General features: G+C 46.3%; 1 protein-coding gene and 1 long non-coding RNA gene across 2 annotated transcripts; one reads left to right on the top strand and one right to left on the bottom strand.

Moving 5' to 3' along the window:
* Positions 1-28: 28 nt before the first annotated feature.
* On the bottom strand, positions 29-23,507 carry MLYCD (malonyl-CoA decarboxylase). Its single transcript, XM_055299718.2, has 5 exons — positions 22,906-23,507; positions 15,202-15,314; positions 14,014-14,170; positions 3,815-3,964; positions 29-1,231 (listed from the first exon to the last, which is right to left on the bottom strand). The coding sequence occupies exons 1-5, from the start codon at positions 23,431-23,433 to the stop codon at positions 698-700; spliced, it is 1,482 nt and encodes a 493-aa protein (XP_055155693.1). The 5' UTR covers positions 23,434-23,507; the 3' UTR covers positions 29-697.
* A 104-nt stretch (positions 23,508-23,611) lies between these two features.
* On the top strand, positions 23,612-25,536 carry LOC129493066 (uncharacterized). The gene is made up of 2 exons (XR_008661022.2): positions 23,612-23,922; positions 24,923-25,536. It is a non-coding gene; the product is annotated as an uncharacterized lncRNA (long non-coding RNA).
* The last annotated feature ends 374 nt before the right edge of the window (positions 25,537-25,910 follow it).

Raw genomic sequence — 25,910 nt, 5'->3', positions numbered from 1 at the left:
CACCATTACGTAATCAGACGTTCAATGCTTTACAGAACAAATGTGTTCTTTACTGTGAATTTCATTATGAACCTAAATCCCTGATCATTTAAAGCCTATTATCAAACTTATGGCTCAAGCAGCAACATTTTTGTGTTCAACGATTTAACTTACTACACACACCTTGTGCAAAATCACAAATCTTTTCATACATTTATGAGCTTCAGCATTTAACTGGGAAGTGTAGCACAGCCCTTTATCCCTCTGCATTGCATGGTGAGAAATGGCTAAAGCAACCATCGCCGCATTCTGTTTTACGAGCGCAAAGGAACACCTATTCTTATCTGGGCCACTCTCCCTGGTCCTTAGGAGGATGCCGGATCCCCCTGGGACAACAATGGCAGAGGCTGCACAGCTTCCTGAAGATGTAGGTACCACAGCACCAGCCCCAGGCAGGGAGCCAGGCCAAGGGCAAAGACAGAATCTTCTGGAGACAGCACAGCAACCCACCCACCTGTGTGCACCCGCATCCACAACCGTCTTGCACTGGGTGCATGTCTCGCCCAGGGCAAGGGAAGTTGAGGCCTGGCCTCACAGCGTGGCCCGGCTGCGGGACAAGAATTTGCTTGGAAAGCTCCTTCACATACATAACTCCCGGCCCCTCCTGAAAATGATCATTTTCTTAGCAGGGGCCCTGTGCTTCAGGAGAGGTTTACTGTCAGAGCTTGCTGTTCTTCTGAAACTGGGCCACTAGGCTGAGGACCTGCTCAGAGGCTTTGATGTTCTTGGAGCCGAGGTAGGAGGTGCTGTTGGGGCCCGTCTCCTCCAGGAAGTAGCGGTAGTTGGCCATCAGGCCGCAGGAGCCGGTGATGCCTTTGAGGCTCACATCTGCCATCCAGTTGATGCGCCACAGCACCGCCCCGTTCTGCAGGTGGAAGTTGGCCACAGGGTTCAGCGCGTAGCCGCGGTGCTTCTCTCCATACAGGTACCATGCGCACAGCCTCATCAGAGGAGTATGCAGCGCCCGCACCAGCTTCTCCGACTGCACCCACTCGCTGCTGCTGAGGAGGAGCCTGAGGGTCTCGTTAATGGGGCCACCTGTGATCTCTGAGATTTCCTTACATTCCGAATCTGTAAAGAGTTCATGTCTCCCGTGCTCCTTCGTTTGCGAGTTCAGAAGCCCCAGAAGCCATTTGGTGAATCCAGGTATAGGTGACAGACTGGAAAACACCCCAAGGTGAGGAAACTCTCTCTGTAAAGCATGGTTGGGGTGGAAAGGAAGGCGGAGAAAACACAAATTCAGCAGGTACGTTACCAACAGAGGAGCACCTCTTAACCTACGGCTCATACGCTGCTGTGTGGCGGTCAGAGTGACATCTGATACATGTTATTTACCTTCTTTCAAGAAACTTTTTTTTTTTCCTCTTAGAGTCAGGGGCTTGCTCTATTGCCCTGGCTGCAGTGCAGTGGCGTCATCATGGCTCACTGCAGCCTCAATCTCCTGGTTCCAAGCCATCCTCCTGCCTTGGCCTGCTGAGTAGGTGGGACCACAGGCACGCGCCACCACGCCCGGCAGGAAATATTTATCAGGAACCTGATATGTGCCAGACCCTAGAGGCATCCTGGCACCCCAAGAAGGGCGTCTCCGTCCCCATCATCTCTCCTCATGTCGGCAAAACTGAGACTACAGTGTTGGGGAACTTGCCTGAAACCGGACAGCTGGCCGGGGGAGTGGGGCTCGGTGCACCGCAGCTACTCACTGAAGGCCTTGCCTTTCCCGTACACCATGCTCTTCCCATGGCCACCTGTGAGGCCCCAGAAGCTGCTCTGCTGCTCGGCACACGAGTGGCCAGGGAATGGTGAGTGAGCGACCAGCTGCCCAGCCACACCACAGTGGGTGCAGAACGGGGTGGAGGGGGAGGAGGGGGACGCTGCGGGTATCTCTGCATATCACATGACATGGTTCAATCGTGACTGTCCCAACTAGATAGAGATCTCATGATCATTTCAAACAATCTACTACTTTCTGATTATAAATGTAACACATGCTCACTATAGATATTTAAAAAAAAAATTAATGACAGAAGAAAATAAAACCATCATACTCCACTACATTGAGAAAACTACTCTTGACAGTCTGCTCAAGTAAACTCCTGGTGTTTCTTGATGCGATTTTTGCATGGGTAAGACACTTACTTTACATTTTGCATTACGAATTTATATCGTGAGCATTTTCTCATTATCATTTAAAATTCAAAAACAGAGAATTTTAACCAGAGTAATATGAAAAGAGAAGACCATTATGATTTTCCTCACCATGTTCCTCTCGTTGGGCATTCGTGGGAGCTCCTGGGTTTTTTGCCCCCCGTCTTTTTTTTTTTTTTTTTTTTTGAGACAGTCTTGCTCCCAGGCTGGACTGCAATGGTGCAGTCTTGGCTCACTGCAATCTCCGCCTCCTAGGTTCAAGTGATTCTCCTGCCTCAGCCTCCCCAGTAGCTGGGACTACAGGCATGCGCCACCATGCCTAATTTTTGTATTTTTAGTAGAGACGGGGTTCCACCACGTTGGCCAGGCTAGTCTCGAACTCCTGACCCCAGGTGATCTGCCTGCCTCGGACAGGATTACAGGCGTGAGCCACTGTGCCCAGCTGTGTTTTGCTTTTGTAAACCCTGACGAGCGCTTCCATGCAGAGGGGCCGTTCGTTCCCTTCTAGACTCCCTTTGAGGACTTCTAGGCCGGCCGCCCAGGGGCAGTTAAGCAGCACCCTCAGGACAGCTGCTGGGCTAAGGCCCTACTCCCCCGAATCCCGGGATCTGCTCCTCCTCTTCCTGCCTTCCTTACCCTGATACATTTCCCCACCCCACCCTGCTCATTGCCACCCTCAGCGAAGACAGAGGAATGAGGAAACTGTGGGAATGAGCTACTGCTTATTGTTACCCGGGGGAAACGTGGCGGTGTGGTAATGAAGCCCACGCTCAGCTGAATCCTGAGGGCTTCAATTTGAAATTGATTATGAACTTACGAGGAGCATGTAAAAGTCCCCACTCCACAATGTCATCCTTAAAGGAAGGGCTCTGCTGCAGCCATGTGTAACCCCCAACGCAGTGAACACCCTGCTCAGAGCCAGTCATTAGCAAACATCTAGCTACCGCACCTAATCATTAGATTCTACTTGTTGGAATTTATCCAAGTCCCTGATGAAGTTAGTGGTTTTTGAAAGCCTAGGCCTGGAGTGAACATCAACATTTCTGATGAAGGATGGTTAATATGTTTTTTACAGGGCAGCAAAGAGAGGAGAGTTAGATCAAAACTAAGTTGATGCATTTACCTTCGAGCTGTCTGGTCTCACCTCAGCACTTCCTCACAGGCCACGAGAAGACCCAAGCTAACGGCATGTCAGGTGTCACAGGCCCTGAGAGTGTGGGCAGGGGCAGGGGGAGGACAGGCATGGCAGGATGACCACCAGCTGTGCCATCTGGCTGGGACATTTCAGAGTGACACTTACGCCAGGATGACACATGAAATCAAGAGTGTCCTGAGCATGTCAGAATGAGGTCGCCCTAGAGAGAGCTGATGACCTCAGAACACAACTGTGTCTTGCAGGCAACTGGGTGGCTGGGATGAAAGCCTCTCTCAGCATCATTCTCATCTCTCTGGGACACTCATGGCTCCTAGGAGTTGCCAAGGGGCTTCCGGCACCTTTTCTACTCGCTGCCCCTCCCTTTAGCTTCTGTCTTCATCTGTGTCCCTCATGGCACCTGACACCCCACGAGGTTCGCTGACCTGACCACACGTAAGCCAAGTGTGACCGGGGGGCTCCCTGCGTGTCACTTACCTGCAACTCCTTGACGACTCGCTTTACGAGGAATGTTCCCAACTCCACCCCTTGGAGTCCCTGCTGGGTCAAACTGATGGAATAAAAGATCGCAGCAGCAATTTTGTTCTTCTCTTCTGTTTCTGATGGAGGATGTTCCTTCACGATTGCCTGGAAAACACCAACGATGGTTCTAAGGATGGCCTGGCTGCTCTGCAGCCCACGCGGCAAGCCTGTTGCTGGCACCAGAAGACAATTCTCAGAGCACTGAAGGAGCGGGAAGAGACCTTGGCTCCCCAACTGGGGTTCAGGCTACAGAGCCTAAAAGCTGCTCTGTTTTGAAAACAGTCTGGAGGAGGCGACTCCACAGTGTGCCTGGGGGTCCTCAGCGCTGCATCATTTCTGCCATTTTGAAATTTTCATGCAAACTTTGTTGAAGAGCAAGGTATGCCCCCATCTGTCTCTTTTAGGCCTCTGTGCAAACAAAAACTTCCTCCATAAACTCTCCGGCCAACACTCAGCGATAACACGCGGATCCTTGAGACCAAACAGCTCCAGTTCCTTCAGCTTCTCCTAAAGGACTGATGTTTCCCACCACTGAACTCTTTTTCCTCCTTTTCTCTGAACCCTAGGTTTTTCAAATTTCTCAAGAGGCCACAAGCAGTCCTACATAATTTTCTTTTAGGAAATATACCTTTGTTTGACTTTTTCATGTACCTTTCGGGTTTTGTGCCATTTTTGTTTTTCCTAAATGGTAACACGTTTGCAGACATCCCTGCGAGGCATTCTAAGAAACGAGCTAGACTGGGAAGTCGCTTAGCTGAAGTCTGAGTTTATTGCCTCGCATTCTGACGGCAGCGTTTTCTAATCCCTTATACTCTGAAGCATAATCCTTAATACTCCAAAGCTCACTGGATAACAGTGGAATAGCAGGGGGATACATTTTCATTTGCTTTGAAGCAGGTACACCAGCTTACTTTTGAAGAACCCATTTAAACTATTTTAACTTCTACCAGCTACCTTCGATTCTGGAAGTAGGAGTGTTTAGCTCACACCACATAGATGAGGTCTCGTAGTCAGTCCATGAACTTTCTGAAATTGTGTATGGAGGCCGGGTGTGGTGGCTCACGCCTGTAATCCCAGCACTTTGGGAGGCTGAGGCCGGCGGATCACGAGGTCAGGAGATGGAGATCATCCTGGCTAACACGGTGAAACCCCAACTCTACTAAAAACACAAAAAAATGATCCGGGCGTGGTGGCGGGCGCCTGTAGTCCCAGCTACTACAGAGGCTGAGGCAGGAGAATGGTGTGAACCTGGGAGGTGGAGGTAGCAGGGAGCCGAGATCACACCACTGCACTCTAGCCTGGACACACAGCGAGACTCCGTCTCAAAAAAAAAAAAAAAAAGAAAGAAATGGTGTATGGAATGTGTGAGTCTATGCATATCTGCCCTGAAGAAAACATCCTCAGCACTTTCCCTCCAGATTCTTAACAGGGTCTGTGACTCCGACAAAGTGAAGAAATGCTGCTGTGAGGAAAGGGGGAGAGCTCATGACACGAAGGACATCTCCTCTGAGGCCTGAGAGGGGCCCACTGTCCTGCACCGTGCTCTATGGAAGAGCTCTGTTGTTCACAGAACAGAGCTCACTTCACATCACTCCCATCCCAGGCTTACCTCCGTTCTTTCTTTTTTTTTTTTTTTTTTGAGACGGAGTACTTGCTCTGTCACCCAGGCTGGACTGCAGTGGCACAATCTTGACTCACTGCAACCTCTGCCTAGTGGCAAGCCATTCTCATTTGTGCCTCAGACTCCCAAGTAGCTGGGGCTACAGGCGCACACCACCACACCCAGCTAATTTTTGTATTTTTAGTAGAGATGGGGTTTCACCATGTCGGCCAGGCTGGTCTCAAACTCCTGACCTCAGGTAATCCACCCGCCTCGGCCTCCCAGCGTGTTGGGATTCCAGGCATGTGCCGTGAGCCACTGCGCCGCGCTCTCCTTTGTTTTTTAAGAAGTCTGCAAATTATCTTGTGATTGCTTATGCAAAAATCCCAGCAATCTTTTTTTAAAGTTTTCAAAATAAAAACAAAACTTTCTTCAGTTATATAAGTGAGGTATGTATAATGTCAAAGAAGCAAAAAATTTATAAAACAAAGTGAATAAAACAAAAAGAGGCAAAAAAAAAAATGCATAAAAAAAAATAACCGATTACTCCAAAATCTAATCTCCATGCCAGTTGCTACTGCCCTTTTGATGAACACCTTTCCAGGCCTGTCTCAGAGGCTCTCGGTATGCACACAAATGCACACAGGACTGAGTACCCACGCACATTCTCATGTGCCCTTACAGTAAGGATGTGAGCTGGGTCTGAATTCCACTTCCACCCCTACTTGCTCGACGATCATGGGTAAGTTGCAGATGTTCCCCTAAGCCTCAGTTTTCTCATAATAATACCTAAATCAGCCGGGCGCGGTGGCTCAAGCCTTTAGTCCCAGCACTTTGGGAAACCACGGCGGGCAGATCACCTGAGGTCAGCAGTTCAAGACCAGCCTGGCCAACATGGCGAAACCCCATCTCTGCTAAAAATACAAAAAAATTAGCTGGGCATGGTGGCACATGCCTGTAATCCCAGCTACTAGGGAGGCTAAGGCAGGAGAATGGCTTGTACTCGGGAGGCAGAGGTTGCGTGAGCAGAGACAGCACCAATGCACTCTAGCCTGGGCAAAAAGAGCTAAACTCCATTTAAAAAAAACAAAAGAGGGAGGAGCCAAGATGGCCGAATAGGAACAGCTCCAGTCTCCAGCTCCCAGCCCCAGCGACACAGAAAACGGGTGATTTCTGCATTTCTGCTTGAGGTACCGGTTTCATCTCACTAGGGAGTGCCTAACAGTGGGTGCAGGACAGTCGGTGAAGCGCACTGTGCGCGAGCCGAAGCAGGGCAAGGCATTGCCTCACTCGGGAAGCGCAAGGGGTCAGGGAGTTCCCTTTCCTAGTCAAAGAAAGGGGAAACAGACGGCACCTGGAATATCGGGTCAGTCCCATCCTAATACTGCGCTTTTCCAACGGGCCTGGAAAACGGCTCACTAGGAGATTGTGTCCCGCACCTGGCTCGGAGGGTCCTATGCCCAGAGTCTTGCTGATTGCTAGCACAGCAGTCTGAGATCACGCTGCAAGGCGGCAGCAAGGCTGGGGGAGGGGCGCCCGCCATTGCCCAGGCTTGCTTAGGTCAACAAAGCAGCCAGGAAGCTCGAACTGGGTGGAGCCCACCACAGCTCAAGGAGGCCTGCCTGCCTCTGTAGGCTCCACCTCTGGCGGCAGGGCACAGACAAACAAAAACTCAGCAAGAACCTCCACAGACTTAAATGTCCCTGTCTGACTGACAGCTTTGAAGAGAGTAGTGGTTCTCCCAGCACGCAGCTGGAGATCTGAGAACGGACAGACTGCCTCCTAAAGTGGGTCCCTCACCCCTGAGCAGCCTAACTGGGAGGCACCCCCCCAGTAGGGACAGACTGACACCTCATTCAGCCGGGTACTCCTCTGAGACAAAACTTTCAGAGGAACTATCAGACAGCTGAATTTGTGGTCTCACGAAAATCCGCTGTTCTGCAGCCACTGCTGCTGACACCCAGCCAAACAGGGTCTGGAGTGGACCTCTAGTAAACTCCAATAGACCTGCAGCTGAGGGTCCTGTCTGGTAGAAGGAAAACTAACAAACAGAAAGGACATCCACACCAAAAACCCATCTGTGCATCACCATCATCAAAGACAAAAAGTAGATAAAACCACAAAGATGGGGAAAAAACAGAGCAAAAAAACTGGAAACTCTAAAAAACAGAGCACCTCTCCTCCTCCAAAGGAACGCAGTTCCTCACCAGCAATGGAACAAAGCTGGATGGAGGATGACTTTGATGAGTTGAGAGAAGAAGGCTTCAGACGATCAAACTACTCTGAGCTACGAGAGGAAATTCAAAACAATAGCAAAGAAGTTAAAAACTTTGAAAAAAAATTAGAAGAATGGATAACTAGAATAACCAATGGAGAGAAGGGCTTCAAGGAGCTGATGGAGCTGAAAACCAAGTTTCGAGAACTACGCGAAGATTGCAGAAGCCTCAGTAGCAGATGCGATCAACTGGAAGAAAGGGTATTGCTGATGGAAGATGAAATGAAGAGAGAAGGGAAGTTTACAGAAAAAAGAATAAAAAGAAATGAACAAAGCCTCCAAGAAATTTGGGACTATGTGAAAAGACCAAACCTACGTCTGATTGGTGTACCTGAAAATGATGGGGAGAATGGAACCAAGTTGAAAAACACTCTGCAAGATATTATCCAGGAGAACTTCCCCAATCTAGCAAGGCAGGCCAGCATTCAGATTCAGGAAATACAGAGAACGCCACAAAGATACTCCTCGAGAAGAGCAACTCCAAGACACATAATTGTCAGATTCACCAAAGTTGAAATGAAGGAAATAATGTTAAGGGCAGCCAGAGAGAAAGTTCGGGTTACCCACAAAGGGAAGCCCATCAGACTCACAGCTGATCTCTCAGCAGAAACTCTACAAGCCAGAAGAGAGTGGGGGCCGATATTCAACATTCTTAAAGAAAAGAATTTTCAACCCAGAATTTCCTATCCCGCCAAACTAAGCTTCATAAGTGAAGGAGAAATAAAATACTTTACAGACAAGCAAACGCTGAGTGATTTTGTCACCACCAGGCCTGCCCTAAAAGAGCTCCTGAAGGAAGCACTAAACATGGAAAGGAACAACCGGTACCAGCCACTGCAAAAACACGCCAAATTGTAAAGACCGTCGAGGCTAGGAAGAAACTATAGCAACTAACATCATAATGACAGGATCAGATTCACACATAACAATATTAACGTTAAATGTAAATGGGCTAAATGCTCCAATCAAAAGACACAGACTGGCAAACTGGATAAGGAGTCAGGACCCATCAGTGTGCCGTATTCAGGAAACCCATCTCACGTGCAGAGACACACATAGACTCAAAATAAAGGGATGGAGGAAGATCTATCAAGCAACTGGAAAACAAAAAAAGGCAGGGGTTGCAATCCTAGTCTCTGATAAAATAGACTTTAAACCAACAAAGATCAAAAGAGACAAAGAAGGCCATTACATAATGGTAAAGGGATCAATTCAACAAGAAGAGCTAACTATCCTAAATATATATGCACCCAACACAGGAGCACCCAGATTCATAAAGCAAGTCCTCAGTGACCTACAAAGGGACTTAAACTCCCACACAATAATAATGGGAGATTTTAACACCCCACTGTCAACATTAGACAGATCAACGAGACAGAAAGTTAACAAGGATATCCAGGAATTGAACTCAGCTCTACATAAAGTGGACCTAATAGACATCTACAGAACTCTCCACCCCAAGTCAACAGAATATACATTTTTTTCAGCACCACACCACACCTATTCCAAAATTGACCACATAGTTGGAAGTAAAGCTCTCCTCAGCAAATGTAAAAGAACAGAAAGTATAACAAACTGTCTCTCAGACCACAGTGCAATCAAACTAGAACTCAGGATTAAGAAACTCACTCAAAACCGCTCAACTACATGGAAACTGAACAACCTGCTCCTGAATGACTATTGGGTACATAACGAAATGAAGGCAGAAATAAAGATGTTCTTTGAAACCAACGAGAACAAAGACACAACATACCAGAATCTCTGGGACACGTTCAAAGCAGTGTGTAGAGGGAAATTTATAGCACTAAATGCCCACAAGAGAAAGCAGGAAAGATCCAAAATTGACACCCTAACATCACAATTAAAAGAACTAGAAAAGCAAGAGCAAACACATTCAAAAGCTAGCAGAAGGCTAGAAATAACTAAAATCAGAGCAGAACTGAAGGAAATAGAGACACAAAAAACCCTTCAAAAAATTAATGAATCCAGGAGCTGGTTTTTTGAAAAGATCAACAAAATTGATAGACCGCTAGCAAGACTAATAAAGAAGAAAAGAGAGAAGAATCAAATAGATGCAATAAAAAACGAAAAAGGGGATATCACCACCGATCCCACAGAAATACAATCTACCATCAGAGAATACTACAAACACCTCTATGCAAATAAACTAGAAAATCTAGAAGAAATGGATAAATTCCTCGACAAATACACCCTCCCAAGACTAAACCAGGAAGAAGTTGAATCTCTGAATAGACCAATAACAGGTTCTGAAATTGTGGCAATAATCAATAGCTTACCAACCAAAAAGAGTCCAGGACCTGATGGATTCACAGCTGAATTCTACCAGAGGTACAAGGAGGAACTGGTACCATTCCTTCTGAAACTATTCCAATCAACAGAAAAAGAGGGAATCCTCCCTAACACATTTTACGAAGCCAGCATCGTCCTGATACCAAAGCCTGGCAGAGACATAACCAAAAAAGAGAATTTCAGACCAATATCCTTGATGAACATTGATGCAAAAATCCTCAATAAAATACTGGCAAACCGAATCCAGCAGCACATCAAAAAGCTTATCCACCATGATCAAGTGGGCTTCATCCCTGGGATGCAAGGCTAGTTCAACATACGCAAATCAATAAATGTAATCCAGCATATAAACAGAACCAAAGACAAAAACCACATGATTATCTCAATAGATGCAGAAAAGGCCTTTGACAAAATTCAACAACCCTTCATGCTAAAAACTCTCAATAAATTAGGTATTGATGGGACGTATCTCAAAATAATAAGAGCTATCTACGACAAACCCACAGCCAATATCATACTGAATGGGCAAAAACTGGAAGCATTCCCTCTGAAAACTGGCACAAGACAGGGATGCCCTCTCTCACCGCTCCTATTCAACATAGTGCTGGAAGTTCTGGCCAGAGCAATCAGGCAGGAGAAGGAAATAAAGGGTATTCAATTAGGAAAAGAGGAAGTCAAATTGTCCCTGTTTGCAGATGACATGATTGTATATCTAGAAAACCCCATTGTCTCAGCCCAAAATCTCCTTAAGCTGATTAGCAACTTCAGCAAAGTCTCAGGATACAAAATTAATGTACAAAAATCACAAGCATTCTTGTACACCAATAACAGACAAACAGACAGCCAAATCATGAGTGAACTCCCATTCACAATTGCTTCAAAGAGAATAAAATACCTAGGAATCCAACTTACAAGGGATGGGAAGGACCTCTTCAAGGAGAACTACAAACCACTGCTCAATGAAATAAAAGAGGATACAAACAAATGGAAGAACATTCCATGCTCATGGGTTGGAAGAATCAATATCGTGAAAATGGCCATACTGCCCAAGGTAATTTATAGATTCAATGCCATCCCCATCAAGCTACCAATGACTTTCTTCACAGAATTGGAAAAAACTACTTTAAAGTTCATATGGAACCAAAAAAGAGCCCACATCGCCAAGTCAATCCTAAGCCAAAAGAACAAAGCTGGAGGCATCGAGCTACCTGACTTTAAACTATACTACAAGGCTACAGTAACCAAAACAGCATGGTACTGGTACCACAACAGAGACATACATCAATGGAACAGAACAGAGCCCTCAGAAATGATGCCGCATATCTACAACTATCTGATCTTTGACAAACCTGACAAAAACAAGAAATGGGGAAAGGATTCCCTATTTAATAAATGGTGCTGGGAAAACTGGCTAGCCATATGTAGAAAGATGAAACTGGATCCCTTCCTTACACCTTATACAAAAATTAATTCAAGATGGATTAAAGACTTATATGTTAGACCTAAAACCATTAAAATCCTACAAGAAAACCTAGGCAATACCATTCAGGACATAGGCGTGGGCAAGGACTTCATGTCTAAAACACCAAAAGCAATGGCAACAAAAGCCAAAATTGACAAATGGGATCTCATTAAACTAAAGAGCTTCTGCACAGCAAAAGAAACTACCATCAGAGTGAACAGGCAACCTACACAATGGGAGAAAATTTTTGCAACCTACTCATCTAACAAAGGGCTAATATCCAGAATCTACAATGAACTCAAACAAATTTACAAGAAAAAAACAAACAACCCCATCAAAAAGTGGGCAAAGGACATGAACAGACACTTCTCAAAAGAAGACATTTATGCAGCCAAAAAACACATGAAGAAATGCTCATCATCACTGGCCATCAGAGAAATGCAAATCAAAACCACAGTGAGATACCATCTCACACCAGTTAGAATGGCCATCATTAAAAAAGCAGGAAACAACAGGTGCTGGAGAGGATGTGGAGAAATAGGAACACTTTTACACTGTTGGTGGGACTGTAAACTAGTTCAACCACTGTGGAAGTCAGTGTGGCGATTCCTCGGGGATCTCGATCTAGAAATACCATTTGACCCAGCCATCCCATTACTGGGTATATACCCAAAGGACTATAAATCATGCTGCTATAAAGACACATGCACACGTATGTTTATTGCGGCACTATTCACAATAGCAAAGAGTTGGAACCAACCCAAATGTCCAACAACGATAGACTGGATTAAGAAAATGTGGCACATATACACCATGGAATACTATGCAGCCATAAAAAATGATGAGTTCGTGTCCTTTGTAGGGACATGGATGAAACTGGAAAACATCATTCTCAGTAAACTATCGCAAGGACAAAAAACCAAACACCGCATGTTCTTACTCATAGGTGGGAATTGAACAATGAGAACTCATGGACACAGGAAGGGGAACATCACACTCCGGGGACTGTTGTGGGGTGGGGGGAGGGGGGAGGGACAGCATTAGGAGATACACCTAATGCTAAATGACGAGTTAATGGGTGCAGGAAATCAACATGGCACATGGATACATATGTAACAAACCTGCACATTGTGCACATGTACCCTAAAACCCTGAAGTATAATAATAAAAAAAAAAACAAAACAAAAAAACACCTAAATCCTAGGGTGCTCAGAGCAGTAACACACAAAATGTGCTTCACAGATTGACAGGCACAGGGCACATACTCAACAGATATTATTAATATTATTCATAAGACCACGCCATACACATGGTACTGTGTAAACCTGAACTTCTACTCAACAATAAGTCAAGGCTGGCTTTCCATGTCAAAATATAAACCTACATCAATATTTAAATACATGCACAGATATCCGATGTACACGAGGCCGCGCCATGTGTCTACACCGCCCTCCTGGAGCCCATTCTCTCCTGATGGGCCCTAGGTTATCATCTGCAGCCTTTTGAACTGTCAGCAATGCTGCAGGAATAGCCATCTGACTCGCAGGGCTGAGCATCTCCCCAGGAGAAGTTCCTAAGAGCGGAATTGTTAGGCCAGAAGGAATGCACATTCTGAATTTTCATCCATGTTGCCAAATTGCCCTCAGAAAAGTCAGAATGGCCCCTAGTCCCACCAAGAGGGCGTCGGAGTGTGACTCCTTCACACACAAACATTGTAAGGGATTGTGTTTCTCCTTGGTGATCAGGAATGTCTGCTCATTTGCCCTACTCAGCTTCTCTAACTTCTCACCAGGACACCTGCTTAGGGCACTCACCTTGTGACGGGCCATCATCCACTTAGCTTCCTAACAGCCCCACATGTCCTCTTGGTCTGAGCAAACCTGCACTGCCCCAGGGGTCTCACGCTCCCTGCCACCTGTCTTTAGCACTCCTATTTCCAGACCGTGCAATGTGCTCCCTGGTTCTTCTGTCCCCATGGGCCTGCAGGAGTGTTTCAGACATTCGTGCCAAACTCATCCAGGAGTAGAGCAGCTTGCCACAGGACGGGGCTATCAACCACAAGTCCCATAACCTCCACTCACCAAGGAGTGTCCTGGGCCCACATCACGTATAAGGTATGGAGTGTCTCTTTCAATTTTCTCATCAAGTATCTTTCAAAACTCCCCACAGGCACTTCACAAAAATTGTAAAGGTGAACCATGTATGAACCAGGTATCTGTCTCTTCGTCCTTCACAATTATTTTCTGTCTCACAAACATGTTCTGTGATAGACTTTAACTGTATCTCAACCTAAGATCAACACAGCCAGATGAATGCTCTCCTTGCTCCATAACTGTCTGCCTGCTACACTTCTACACTCTACACCTACAAATCTGGAGATTTTATTTAACTAATTAAAAGCCCAAAACCATTTATTTGAAAAAAAAAAAAAAGATAATAAAATCAAGTAAAAACAAAAGGCGCTCTGTGGGGTGCCTATCGTGTCCCGAACTGATCATCGCAGGTACCTGGATGTTGCTGGAGATGTCACCAGTCAGTGCCACGTGCATAACGACCAGGGGCTCCCCAGGGGTCGAACAGTGAGAAAAGAAGTAACACCTTCTGTAGGGCCCAACGCGGCGCTTCATGTCCATCCAATTTTTAACAGGATGCACAGCCTCAGCCCTGGGGCGAAATTTATAAAGAGATAAGACAAATGCATAATTCACAAGTAACGGCTGCTGACTCCTATTCATTCATACTATTCGTCTAAGTCAAACAAGTTCTTTAAACAGAGCTTTAATGGACTCTTCCGGAAAATTCAAAGAAAGTCATTTTCATGAGAAACAGCACCCATTGAGAGGAACAACAATGAATGACCATTTTACACAAAAAATTGTGCTCCAATTTTAATCCCAGTTTTAAGAGGAGTCTGTGAGGCTCCGGCAAAGGATTCATGCAGATTTTCACATGAAACCTAATCAAACACTTGGTGCTGAACCCTGTGTCTTTTCTTTTCTCGGGATCTCTGTGAAGCCCTGTCAGTGCTGCAATCAGGGGGCTCATCTGGTGTCTTCCAGCAACCTCACCCCATGGCTATTTTGTTTTCAGCATGTGAAATGGCAGCAGGCACTGTCAGCCCTTTGAATTTAATTGGTTACATTTCAAACAGGACACTTTTCAAACCTTGGATTCCATGGGACAACATGTAATGTGAAGATGCCTACGTGCAAAGGTTGTGAGGGCACCATGACATGCTAGCCTGTGTTATACTAGGTCCTGGATGTAACACATGATATAGCTTGTTTATAGATTTTAACCCAGGGAGAAATCTTAACCACCAGGTGGGCTAAATGCTGTTTTGATTACAAATGCAAATGCTTGGTCCAGTGAGTTTCCAGAACTCTGATCATGCGGTCATGGGACGACAGAAAATGGGTGTGTTTGCTTTAAATAAGACGACACAAATAAGACCTCATGCACAAGTCACTGACGGACGCATCAGTTTCTCTTGGTGCCCTTTCCTCTTCCTCCATAATCTTAGTATCATGTGTGGTGACAGCCGCAGCATTTGCAAATACTGTGTTTGGATTTTATTAGACTTGAAATAAACTGTACATGTGAATGGAGACAGATTAGCTTTTAGCCAATATAAAACATATATAAATATATATGAAAAATATATGTACAAAGAAAATGAAAACCTTAATACTTACTCACTGACTTTCTGAAGCACTTCACACGGTGAATGCCAGGTAACCCGTTCTAGGTTCAGGAACCCGGAGGAAAACCATTCTGAGAGCATTCCCTTCAGCACCCCATTCATTTCCTGAAAAGGAGAAGATAAAGCCCAGGCCATCAGTGCGCAACAGATGAAGCCCATGTCTGTGGTGTGGTCAGCACGGAATGAAAACGCTCAAGCACGATACAGAAGACAACTGTGCAAGACGATTCTCCAAACAGCTTTTCCCAAGATTCCTCTGTCAGACTCTCATCTCAAACCAAGTCAGGCTTTCATCCAACGCTCTATTTAGACTTAACTACTTCAGTCTGTTAAGACCTCTGAACAGAAACAATTCAATTTGAACTAAGTTGCCCAAATCAAATAATATGTTCCAATTCGTTCACCGTAGTGAGCATACTAATCATATAAAATCAACATAACAATGAAAGACGCACTGTAAGCGAAACACTAAGACAGCAACGGTGTCAACAGCACTGTCCTCATCCTCTCGGGAACCTTCTTTGATATGTCGAAACATTATGCCTACATTTCCTAAGAAAAACAAGTACTTGGTTCAGGAACCCTGTTTCATCAACTCAGAGATGTACATTTTCATATTTTAACATCTCTCAAGTCAGGATGCATCTTTCGAATGATGGCGAGTCACAGTCTAATGGGCAGCATTTTTTTTTGAAGAGATAGGGTCTCACTCTGTCACCCAGGCTGGAGTGCAATGGCATGAATACGGCTCACTGCAGCCTTGACCTCCTGGGCTCAAGTGGTCCTCCTGTCTCAGCCCCCGAAGCAGCTGGGACTGCAGGTGAGCGCCACCAAGCCTGGATACTTTTTTTTTGTATTTTTTGTAGAAATGGGGTTTTGCCATGTTGCCCAGGCTGGTCTCGAGCTCCTGAGCTCAGGCAATCTGCCTGCCTTGGCCTCTCAAAGTGCTGGGATTACAGGCGTCAGCCACCGTGCTCTGCCGTAACTTGCAGCATTTTTAACCTACCTTAGAGGGACATAAAATAATAGTGTATCTGGCAACCACTGCACTTCAGAGTTGATGAAATTATCCTAATTTTGCTTCACGTATTTATATTGTATCTACTTCCAAAAATGATGTGAATTCATGCGACCACCCAAGATATATCTGCACTGAAGCTTTTCCAGCAAGAGCAGAACACAAGGCCCTAAGCAGGAGCAGCATCGTCTTGGTGCTACCTGCACAGCCATGGCTTGTTGTTCCCCAATGGCTGTATCCCTTTTCTTTCAAATTAACAGAAGCCTCACTTTTCAGCTAGGGACACAGCTGTCCAGAAGAAAGATTGCACTGCGGCTGGTGGCAGCCATGTGACAGAGTTCTGGTCAATGAGGGGTAAGCAGAGGTCTCCTGCAGCCACTTTGGGGAACTTGAAAAGACAGCAGGAGCAGGCCCTTGGCCCATCTTTTTCTTTGTCCTTTCCACTGCAGGCTGGAAGGCGGTGTGATGGCTGGCACTGGAGCAGCCATCCTGGGCCACGACGTGGCTTTGGAGATGAAGGTTTTTCTGGGCAGAGCAATATGATTCAAGTCTGGATCCACCAAGAGCACAAGGAGCAGAATGAGCTCCGGGCCGCCCACCTCTAGACTTTCACATGACAGACAAACTTCTTTTTTTTTTTTTGAGACAGAGTCTCGCTCTGTCGCCCAGGCTGGAGTGCAGTGGCGCCATCTCGGCTCACTGCAAGCTCCGCCTCCCGGGTTCACGCCATTCTTCTGCCTCAGCCCCTCCGAGCAGCTGGGACTACAGGCGCCCACCACCGCGCCCGGCTAATTTTTTTGTATTTTTAGCAGAGACGGGGTTTCATCATGGTCTCGATCTCCTGACCTCGTGATCCGCCCGCCTCGGCCTCCCAAAGTGCTGGGATTACAAGCGTGAGCCACCGCGCCCAGCCACGACAGACAAACTTCTGTCATATTCAAATCACTGTTATTCTGGGTCTTTGTTACTCATAAACTACATATTAACAGATCCACTGAACATTATTATTAAATAACAGTAAACATCTCAGGACATCTGATACGAGAATGACCTTCTGAGTCTATCTACAAGGGTCATGAACAACACAATGGGCAACACCTATAAAGAATGGCTTTACAACAGATAGAATTTTTTTTTTTTTTTTTTTTTTTTTTTTGAGAGACGAAGTCTTGCTCTGTCACCCAGGCTGGAGTGCAGTGGTGCAATCTCGGCTCACTGCAACCTCTGCCCCCCCCGGGTTCAAGCGATTCTCCTCCTGTCTCAGCTTCCAAATTTTATAAAACAATTTTACATTTTAATCCCTGTTAAAGGGTGAAAGGACTCAGAACTCTGTCGCCTGAGGAAGAGTTGCAGGTTTTGGGGTGATGGCTCAGAGAAGTTTTCGGAAGAAGAGGTCTCCTTTTACATGTTTAAGCACTAGGGCACGAAAGGGGCCACAAATTTGTTCTGTGTGACCCCATGGGGGCCGGGGAAGGAAATCTAGGACTGCCTGGTGGAAGTCATGGGCAGTCACACGTGGACTCAATTTAGTGTAAAGAGGAACTTTTGAAAAGCTGGAGCTGTCCACAGACGTCATCCTGGGAGACGGTGACCCTCAGCACTGGAAGTCACCAAGCACAGGTGGACAGAACTCAGCGGAGCTGTCTGAAAACGGATTTAAGCATTGGATAGACAGCTGGACCAGATGATCTTTGCAATTTCTTTTAACTCTACGTTCCATCACTGAATCTCCTTTACTTGGTTGTAAACTCCATAAAGGCAGGGTCTACTTCTGATTCATTTTTATGGTTCACAAAGCATTCACTGATAGATCGATATCAAATGAAAAAGATGGAAAAATGGAATGAATGGTGATTAGGAAGTAGTAAGAGGGGAGGATGACAGAGATCGTTTGCTAGGTGACACAGAATGGCCCTTTATAAAACTGTACTTTCTGCATTTGACTACAGCAATTCTTAATCTTCCTGGGATCCTCCCACACTCTTGAGTATGTGCTAAAAACGACAGGTCCTGCCCCCAGAACATTGCAAATACATTAATAAAATTGCTCATAAGTTTTCCTGGGGTTCATGGAATCCTCTGATACTTATGTATGGACCATCCCAGGGGCCAGGAGGACTTCTGTACCCCAGTTTAGGAACGGATGAGCTGAGCTCTGCGTAAGAGGTACTGGTATCTCTCTTACATTCATGATAGGAAAAAAGCTGGAAATACCTAGTTTTGCTATCAATTCAATATTAATTATGAAAGAAATGGTTTGGCTGATGAAAGCTCCTCCCCTACAAATCTCTTCATTCTATTTTGGGCTCCTGACAGCTACAAAATGTGACACTGGTACACGAGAACTGGGAATCTAGGCTAAAGGTTAGAAGTCTCCGTTGCTCAGTTCTAACACTGGCAGCAGCTGTTGAGGCTGGGATGAGCCACAGCACGCGGCAAGGTTGCCGGGATACAAACAACACCAGGGAAAGAGGCCTCTGCGACTGTATGTGCATTAATTCAGCCACCATTTATCACCAATACAAGACTGAGAAACACAACTGCGGGGAATATCCTGGTGATGCTAACGGCAGCGACAGTTTTCAGTGTATTCTGCTGGAGTGCTTCTTATTTTTTTTTTCAGAGGCAGGTCTTGCTCTGTTGCCCAGGCTGGACTTGAACTTCTGGGCTCAGCTGAACCTCCCAAGTAGCAGGGACTACAGGTACGTGCCACTGCACCCAGCTCTGTGTATTCTGTATTGTTAATTCCACTAACTTGTATGACACTGTTTAGACCAGCCCACTTTTCCTTTTAAAAGAGAAATTGGTTCCCTCTCTTTTGAAGCTCTATCAAGATCTGCTTATTTTGGTATGTGAAGAACAGTTACCTTCCCTTGCCCAGAAGTCCTGCACTGGGGACGAGAGTGTAAAGTCATGGATGAGGGTAGCACTGCAGAGGCTGAGATATTTGGGGACAGTTCCCACTCACATAAGCTGCCACTCCGCAGGTGTACACTTTATACTATGAGTATACTTTCCTATCTAAAAATAAGTATGATTTAGCATAGGTAAGCACAGAATTTACTAGAACCAACAAGGAGTACTCAATTAACTAAACGGCAGAGGGTACACAGCTGTCTAGCATGGCCGGGTGGCTGTGGCAGCGGGAACCAGGTCCCTTCTCTAGTTTCTGTGCCTCTTTTAAGGTTCGAGCACCTCTCACTCCACTCTAACTGCGAGGCCCAAACCGCCCATGAGGAACCCTTTCCACGAATTAAAGGCCAACCTTCCTCGAGTGCCCACAAATCAACGAACCTCGCTCATACCTTCCCCTCTACTGGGGATTCGACTCGGTTTCACTGGGATTTCACCTCTAAGAAACTGAAGTCATCAACCAACTGGGCCTCTGGAGAAAAACAAAAAGCCTATGAACCACCATCCCCCAGACACATCACATCCTCATACCCACACCTACTATGCAACCATGGGGACACACATACCTCCCTACAAACTCCTCGACGTTCAGGAGGCCACAAATCCAGGTAGTAACAAGCCTCCAAACTCACTCAGACCAGAGGAAAAGAACATTTTAAAAAGTAAGAACACAGCCGGGCACAGGGGTTCACACCTATAATTCCAGCACTTTGGAAGGCCAAGCAGGGTGGATCATCTGAGGTCAGGAGTTCCAGACCAGCCTAGCCAAGATAGCAAAACCCCGTCTCTACTAAAAAATACAAAAATTAGCCAGGCGTGTTGGCAAGCACCTGTAATCCCAGCTACTCAGGAGGCTGAGGTAGGAGAATGGCTTGAACCCAGGAGGCGAATTGTGCTGCTGCACGCCAGCCTGCGCAACAGAGCAAGACTCTGTCTCAAAAAAACAAAAAAAAAGATCAGATAAAAAAATAGATCAGATCATAACACAATAAGTGATTCTGGTGACAGGTTACAATATCAGATCCCAGTTGATAGTTTATACATACAGAACAATCTAATTCTATTCTAAGACTGATTTAAATGACAGGGATTTAAAAAAAATTACATCTGGCCTCACACCTATCTATAATCCCAGCACTTGGGATTGGTGGATTGCTTGCTTGAGGCCAGGAGTTCAAGACCAGCCTGGGAAACATAACAAGAAAAAACATAAACAAAAAAAAAAACATAAAAACCCATAAACATAAAAACAAAACAAAAACCCATATATACATATACACACACACATATATACACATACATATATATGTGTATACATGACAAAATTTAACTATGTAGAACAAGGGAAGGGGAAGGGAATTAACAGGTTCAGCTACTAACAGTTATATGCACTGAATATAAGGCTGGGATTTCTATGTAAAGAAGTGGAAGGGACACAATAAAGCAACCACAAAAAGGCTCCTGCAGCCATTTTGTCCAAACCATATGCAGAGGCAAAGATCAGGCTGCCGTTATTCATTCTGTTTGATAAATATCTCTGGTCCACAGGACTTTTGGCCTAGTATTACAGTATGCAATGTTGTTTTCCCTTATGTATATAGACAGCCTTGGTCAAAAAGCAAGGAAACTTGTGAATGTCTGAGGACTAAGCAGCCTCTGTATTTCCCAGGGGTCAGCTCCTTTCTCTCAACAGTCAAGTCTGGATGCGAGTGTGTTCAGTTGCCATGCAACATGTTCCTTCCCCATGATGTGATAACCAAGAGTTTTCTTGAGTGGGGAAGAACAAAAGGATGTATTCCACAACATCTCACAGAACCAGAGAATTCAGAATTGGACGGGATTTGAGAAATCAATGAGGGACAAAGCTGTCCAAATGTCTGATACGAGGACCCTCTGAGCTGGGCAGAAAACTTTCAAGCCCTCTATGGCTTCCTCTCAGGCTCAAAAATCTCTGACAGTGTGTGGGGCAGTCTCACCTCCACATAAATGCTGAATGATTAGTGTGTCAAGTGTGTCTCATGCCAGGGCACCCAGGAATCTACTGCAATGATTCATTCATCATTCTGCTATGCAAGAAATTTAAAGACAAGTTTCCCAGTTTTCGAGGAGCTGATCATTTACTTGGCGGGATGATATATTGCAAGTACTATGTCCAAGTGTGGATCAGAAAAGCTCAGCTATTCAGACTAGGCTTGAGCCCAGAACATGATAATTCTACACAGTAAGAATTCAAGACTGATTTTGTGTCATGCAATTAGCAACTGTGGGCTTTCTGTCTGAGAATCTTATGGCCAAAGATGCCTGGCCCTTAGTAACACTTAGCAATGTAAATTAACCAGCTATCATGGGGAATCAAATCATGGCCAGTGTTGTCACTCTTGACATTAATCCCATACTTGATTAGGCCCAATTTTATGCATCTAAGTAGCCAAAAAAGGAAGTTTCTAATAAACATCTGATTAACAGTAAGACAGTGATATAAAGCGTAGTGCAAATAACCCTGGATTTGGGTGGGTGATCAGCAAGAGCTTTTTGCTCTGAATTTAAGGACAAGTCACACAACCTCAGCAAGTTCTCCTTTACTGTAAAAGGGATACGTGTTATCACCCACGTAAGACTGAAGAAGTGAAAATGAAAACTATTAAACCAGTATTAGAGTTCTTAAATGGGCCAAGTCATAATCATTCAAGTGTTCGATTTTTTTTTTTAACACCAATTGTACATAACAAACTTCTGAATGTCCAAAACTTCCTGAAACATTTACATCATTTTTCGTTCATTAAAAGGGCAGGTTAAGCCTGGGCCACATGGTGAAACGCCCTCTCTACAAAAAAAAAAAAAAAATTAGCCGGGCATGGTGGTCTGCGCCTGTAGTCCCAGCTACTCAGGAGGCTGAGGTGGGAAGAATGCTTGAGCCTGGGGAAGTCGAGGCTGCAGTGAGCCGTGATAACACCACTGTACTCCAGTCTGGGCAACAAAAATAAAAATAAAAAAACGGCAGGTTAGTTTTTTTGCCGTATTTAATACTAACAGTATAAAAGAAGAGTATATGTTGCTCTAGGCCTTCTTTCGGGTCATAATCATTTAAACCTCAAAGTATGTATCTGCATCTAACATGAATGAACTGTGCCAATGCCTGATTACCTCAAGTCAACTCAGAATCATCACATTAAGCACTGAACTCAGGGAGTTAAACGCCCTCCCAAAAGTCACGGAGCACAGAGAAGGCCAGAAGCCATGGAGACTCCTGGGTGGTGGTGCTGACCTTGAGTCCTATTTACCTTTGTGCATTTCACAGGACTTCTCAGGACAATGTCTCACACATAGCGGTTGCCCAGTGAATTTCTGAAACACCATCAAGGGTCTCAGAAGGCTGCCTGACGCTCAGTCTGATACTCTAGTTCAGGTATACCATATAGATGAAACGCTTCTCAGCTACAGTAATTTAAAAAGAGACTGTAGAGCACACAGAAATCAGGTACGAGAAGTGACAGCTACCTTAAAGGCCACCAAGTGCTGAGTAGTAAACACTATACAAGTGAGGACTTCAAGGACAGACTGGAGGGAGGCGGAGGTGTGCCCTGACGAGGCCAGGACTCAGACAGCGTGGGAAGGGGACACAGTTGGCGGGCGGTAACTGCGGGCGGAGTGAGCGTCGTATCAGGCAGCGAAGGCGGGGTGTGTGGGACTTGGAGGGGGCAAATGAGGACTACTCGAGGAAGGCGGCCAGCCCGCGCTGCCGGGGAGTCGAGGGCGGCCCCTTACCCGGACGTCCGGCCCCTCCACCAGCTTGAGGGCCTGCGCCTCCAGCAGGTCGGCCCGCAGCTGCACCAGGAAGCGCACGCCGCCGTCCAGCTTGCTGATGTGGTGGAAGAGGCCGCGATAGCGCGGCACCAGCGCGTAGCGCAGCCGGTCCTCGGCCTGCAGCAGCACCGCCGCCTCCCGCTGCTGCTGGCGCAAATGGAGCACACTGGCGCTCTGCTCCGCCACCTGGCCGTGGTCTACGCCGAAGCCCCGCGCTAGGCGGCCCAGCAGCTCGGCCCGCTCGGCCGTCTTGGCCAGCCCACCGTAGAAGCTCACGAAGTCCGCGCACTGACCCTCGGCGGGCGCCGGTGTCTTCTCGCGCAGCTCGTAGGCCGGCGTCGGCGGTACCGCGCGGCGCAGCAGCTCGTCCATGGCCCGCTCCAGGGCGCCGGCCAACTGCCCGCTCGCCAGCCGCGGCCCGGGCGGCCGCGGGGTAAACCGCAGCGGGAGGAGACGCCTGGCCGTCAAGCCTGGACCGAGGCCTCGCATGGTGCCGGACAACAGCTGCCGAGGGGGAGCTCCGCCGCCGCTGCCGCGCTTCCGGCTTCCGGCGCGCGCCGGCCCCATTGGCCGAGGCCTGGGGCCCGGCTGGGGAGGCGGCCAATCGGGGGGCGGGGCGGTGGGGGCGAGGCGGCGGGGGCGGAGCGGCTCTGGCGGCGGCCGGAGGCCAAGTGTGGTCAAAGGTTACCGTCTCACGGCTGGGCTACCTCGGGGCCTGCTCCCGCTCGGCTGGCGGCTTGTACTCCGGTCGTAACACCTGGCCGCCTAAAGGCACCGGCCCAGCCCCTCCTCTCTTTCCCGACTGCACTGCACTGCACGAGTGCCGCCTCCTCTCTAGATCTGAGCGCCTCCAGCCTCCCGGTGCATCAGTCACCTGGGAACTCCTGCACCCGAGGATTACTGGGCTCCGAAATCAGAATCCTAGAGATTCAGATTCAGTGTGTCTGGGAGGAGCCAAGGAGTCTGCTTGCTTAAGAGGTGTTTGTGGCAATCTTCTGGCATGGTAGCTAGCCTTTGACCCCTGCCTAGGCACTCACCATTTGCGTCAGAGCCACAGCGGTTGGAGGGGTGTGTGAGTGTGTCTGGAGAGAGAGAATATGTCTATATGTATGCATGTATGTACACACACGCACACATATACACATGCATATGTATGTAAGAGAGACACAGAGACAGAGAGACTGATGGAAAGCCATACCCTTGAGCAAATGCCAGAATGAGACAGTTTTCTTTGAAATAGTTTTCAGATAATTGCAGTTATCAAGAGAGATTTATTTTGTCCTCTAGAAAGATAGGCCTGAACTCTAGTTCCCCTTCCTTCCCCAATCCATTACAATTTGTAGAAGAGAATGTCACATACCAGCCATGTCTCCACATGCAAAATTGCAGGAGGCATTAGGAACACGGTGGGATTTTGTTCCACTTGGAAATAGGGCATCTTTGGTTGAAGGCTGAGGGAGCCATGTACTTGGTTGACTATGTCTAGGTGCTAGGATTTCTGTAGGTAGAACCCTTTGGTGCAGGTCTTGCAGTATAAAAGACACCTGGAGGTAGTTCTGTATGAGGACAGCCTTTGCTGGGTGTGTCTCATGGGGCACGAAGAAGCTACGTTTGGCTCATTCTGCCAAGACACAGACACACAAAACATTCTGAAGGCCTAGTGGTGGCTTTTGAGCACACATCTCCGTTCCTGTTTTCGAAGAAGTGGTGAAACCATATTGCCAGCGGGCTGAGGGAGTTGGTCTGGTCCAAACTCTGGTGTTTGTCTGTTTTCCTTGTCGAGTGAGCTCTTGTCTGTCCTAGGATACTCCTGCCTTGCTTTAGGAATCTTGTCTTGAAAGCTTGACTTTGCTTAAGCATTTGCTAAGTGTGGTACTCACACAACCCTCTTCTTTCTCAACTTTCCCAGTGCCTTCCTTTTTACATAATTTCTGGCTTTTGGTTTTTTTTCTCTGTGTTTATTCTTGTTTTTCTCCAGGTGTCAACAGCCATCCTCTGCTTTTTCCCACTCATGTCCTTATTTCAAAAGACTGCCCCAATCCAAAAATGAAATTAAGGAAACAATTCTATTTACAACAACATCTGAAAGGATAAAAGAAACATGTTTAACCAAGGAGGTGTGAGACTGGTAGATGGAAAACCACAGAACAGTATTGAAGGAAGTTAAAGAAGACCTAAACAAATGGAATGGTCCGTGCATGGTTCATGGATTGGAAGACGTAATATTGTTAATATAGCTAATATGGTTTGGATCTGTGTCCAACTAAATCTCATGTCTAATTGTAATCCCCAGTGTTGGAGGTGGGGCCTGGTAAGAAATGACTGGATCATAGGGGCAGAGTTCTCATAAATGGGTTAGCACCATCCCCCCCCTTGGTACCGTACAGTGAGTTCTCAGGAGATCCGGTTGTTTAAAAGTGTGCATCACCACCCCCTCTCTTTCTCCTGCTCTGGCTATGTGATGCTCCTCACTCCCCCTTTGCCTTCTGCCATGAATGGAAGCCTCCTGAGGCCTCCCCAGAAGCAGAAGCCACTATGTGTTCTGTACAGCTTGTGGAACCATGATCCAATTAAACCTCTTTTCTTTATGAATTACCAGGTCTCATGTATTTCTTTATAGCAGTGTGAGAACAGACTAATACAATGGCAATACTCCCCAAATTAACCTACAGATCTAATACAATCCCTATTAAAATTCCAACTGCCTTTTTTTTTGGAAGAAATAGAAAAACATATTTTTATATTTATATAGAAATGCTAGGGGCCCTGAGTGGCCAAAACAATCTTTGAAAAGAAGAACAAACTTACTACAAAGCCACAGTAATCAAAATAATGTGGTATTGGCAGAAAGATAAAACACAAAAATCAACAGAATAAAATTGAACATTCAGAAATAAACCCATACATCTGTGCTCAATTGATTTTTTTTTTTTTTTTTTTTTTGAGACTGAGTCTCACTCTGCCGT

Source organism: Symphalangus syndactylus, chromosome 11 (assembly GCF_028878055.3).
Source record: "Symphalangus syndactylus isolate Jambi chromosome 11, NHGRI_mSymSyn1-v2.1_pri, whole genome shotgun sequence".
Lineage (NCBI taxonomy): Eukaryota > Metazoa > Chordata > Mammalia > Primates > Hylobatidae > Symphalangus > Symphalangus syndactylus.
The sequence above is the reverse complement of the archived record's forward strand: the minus strand, read 5'-3'. Positions and strand labels throughout refer to the sequence as shown.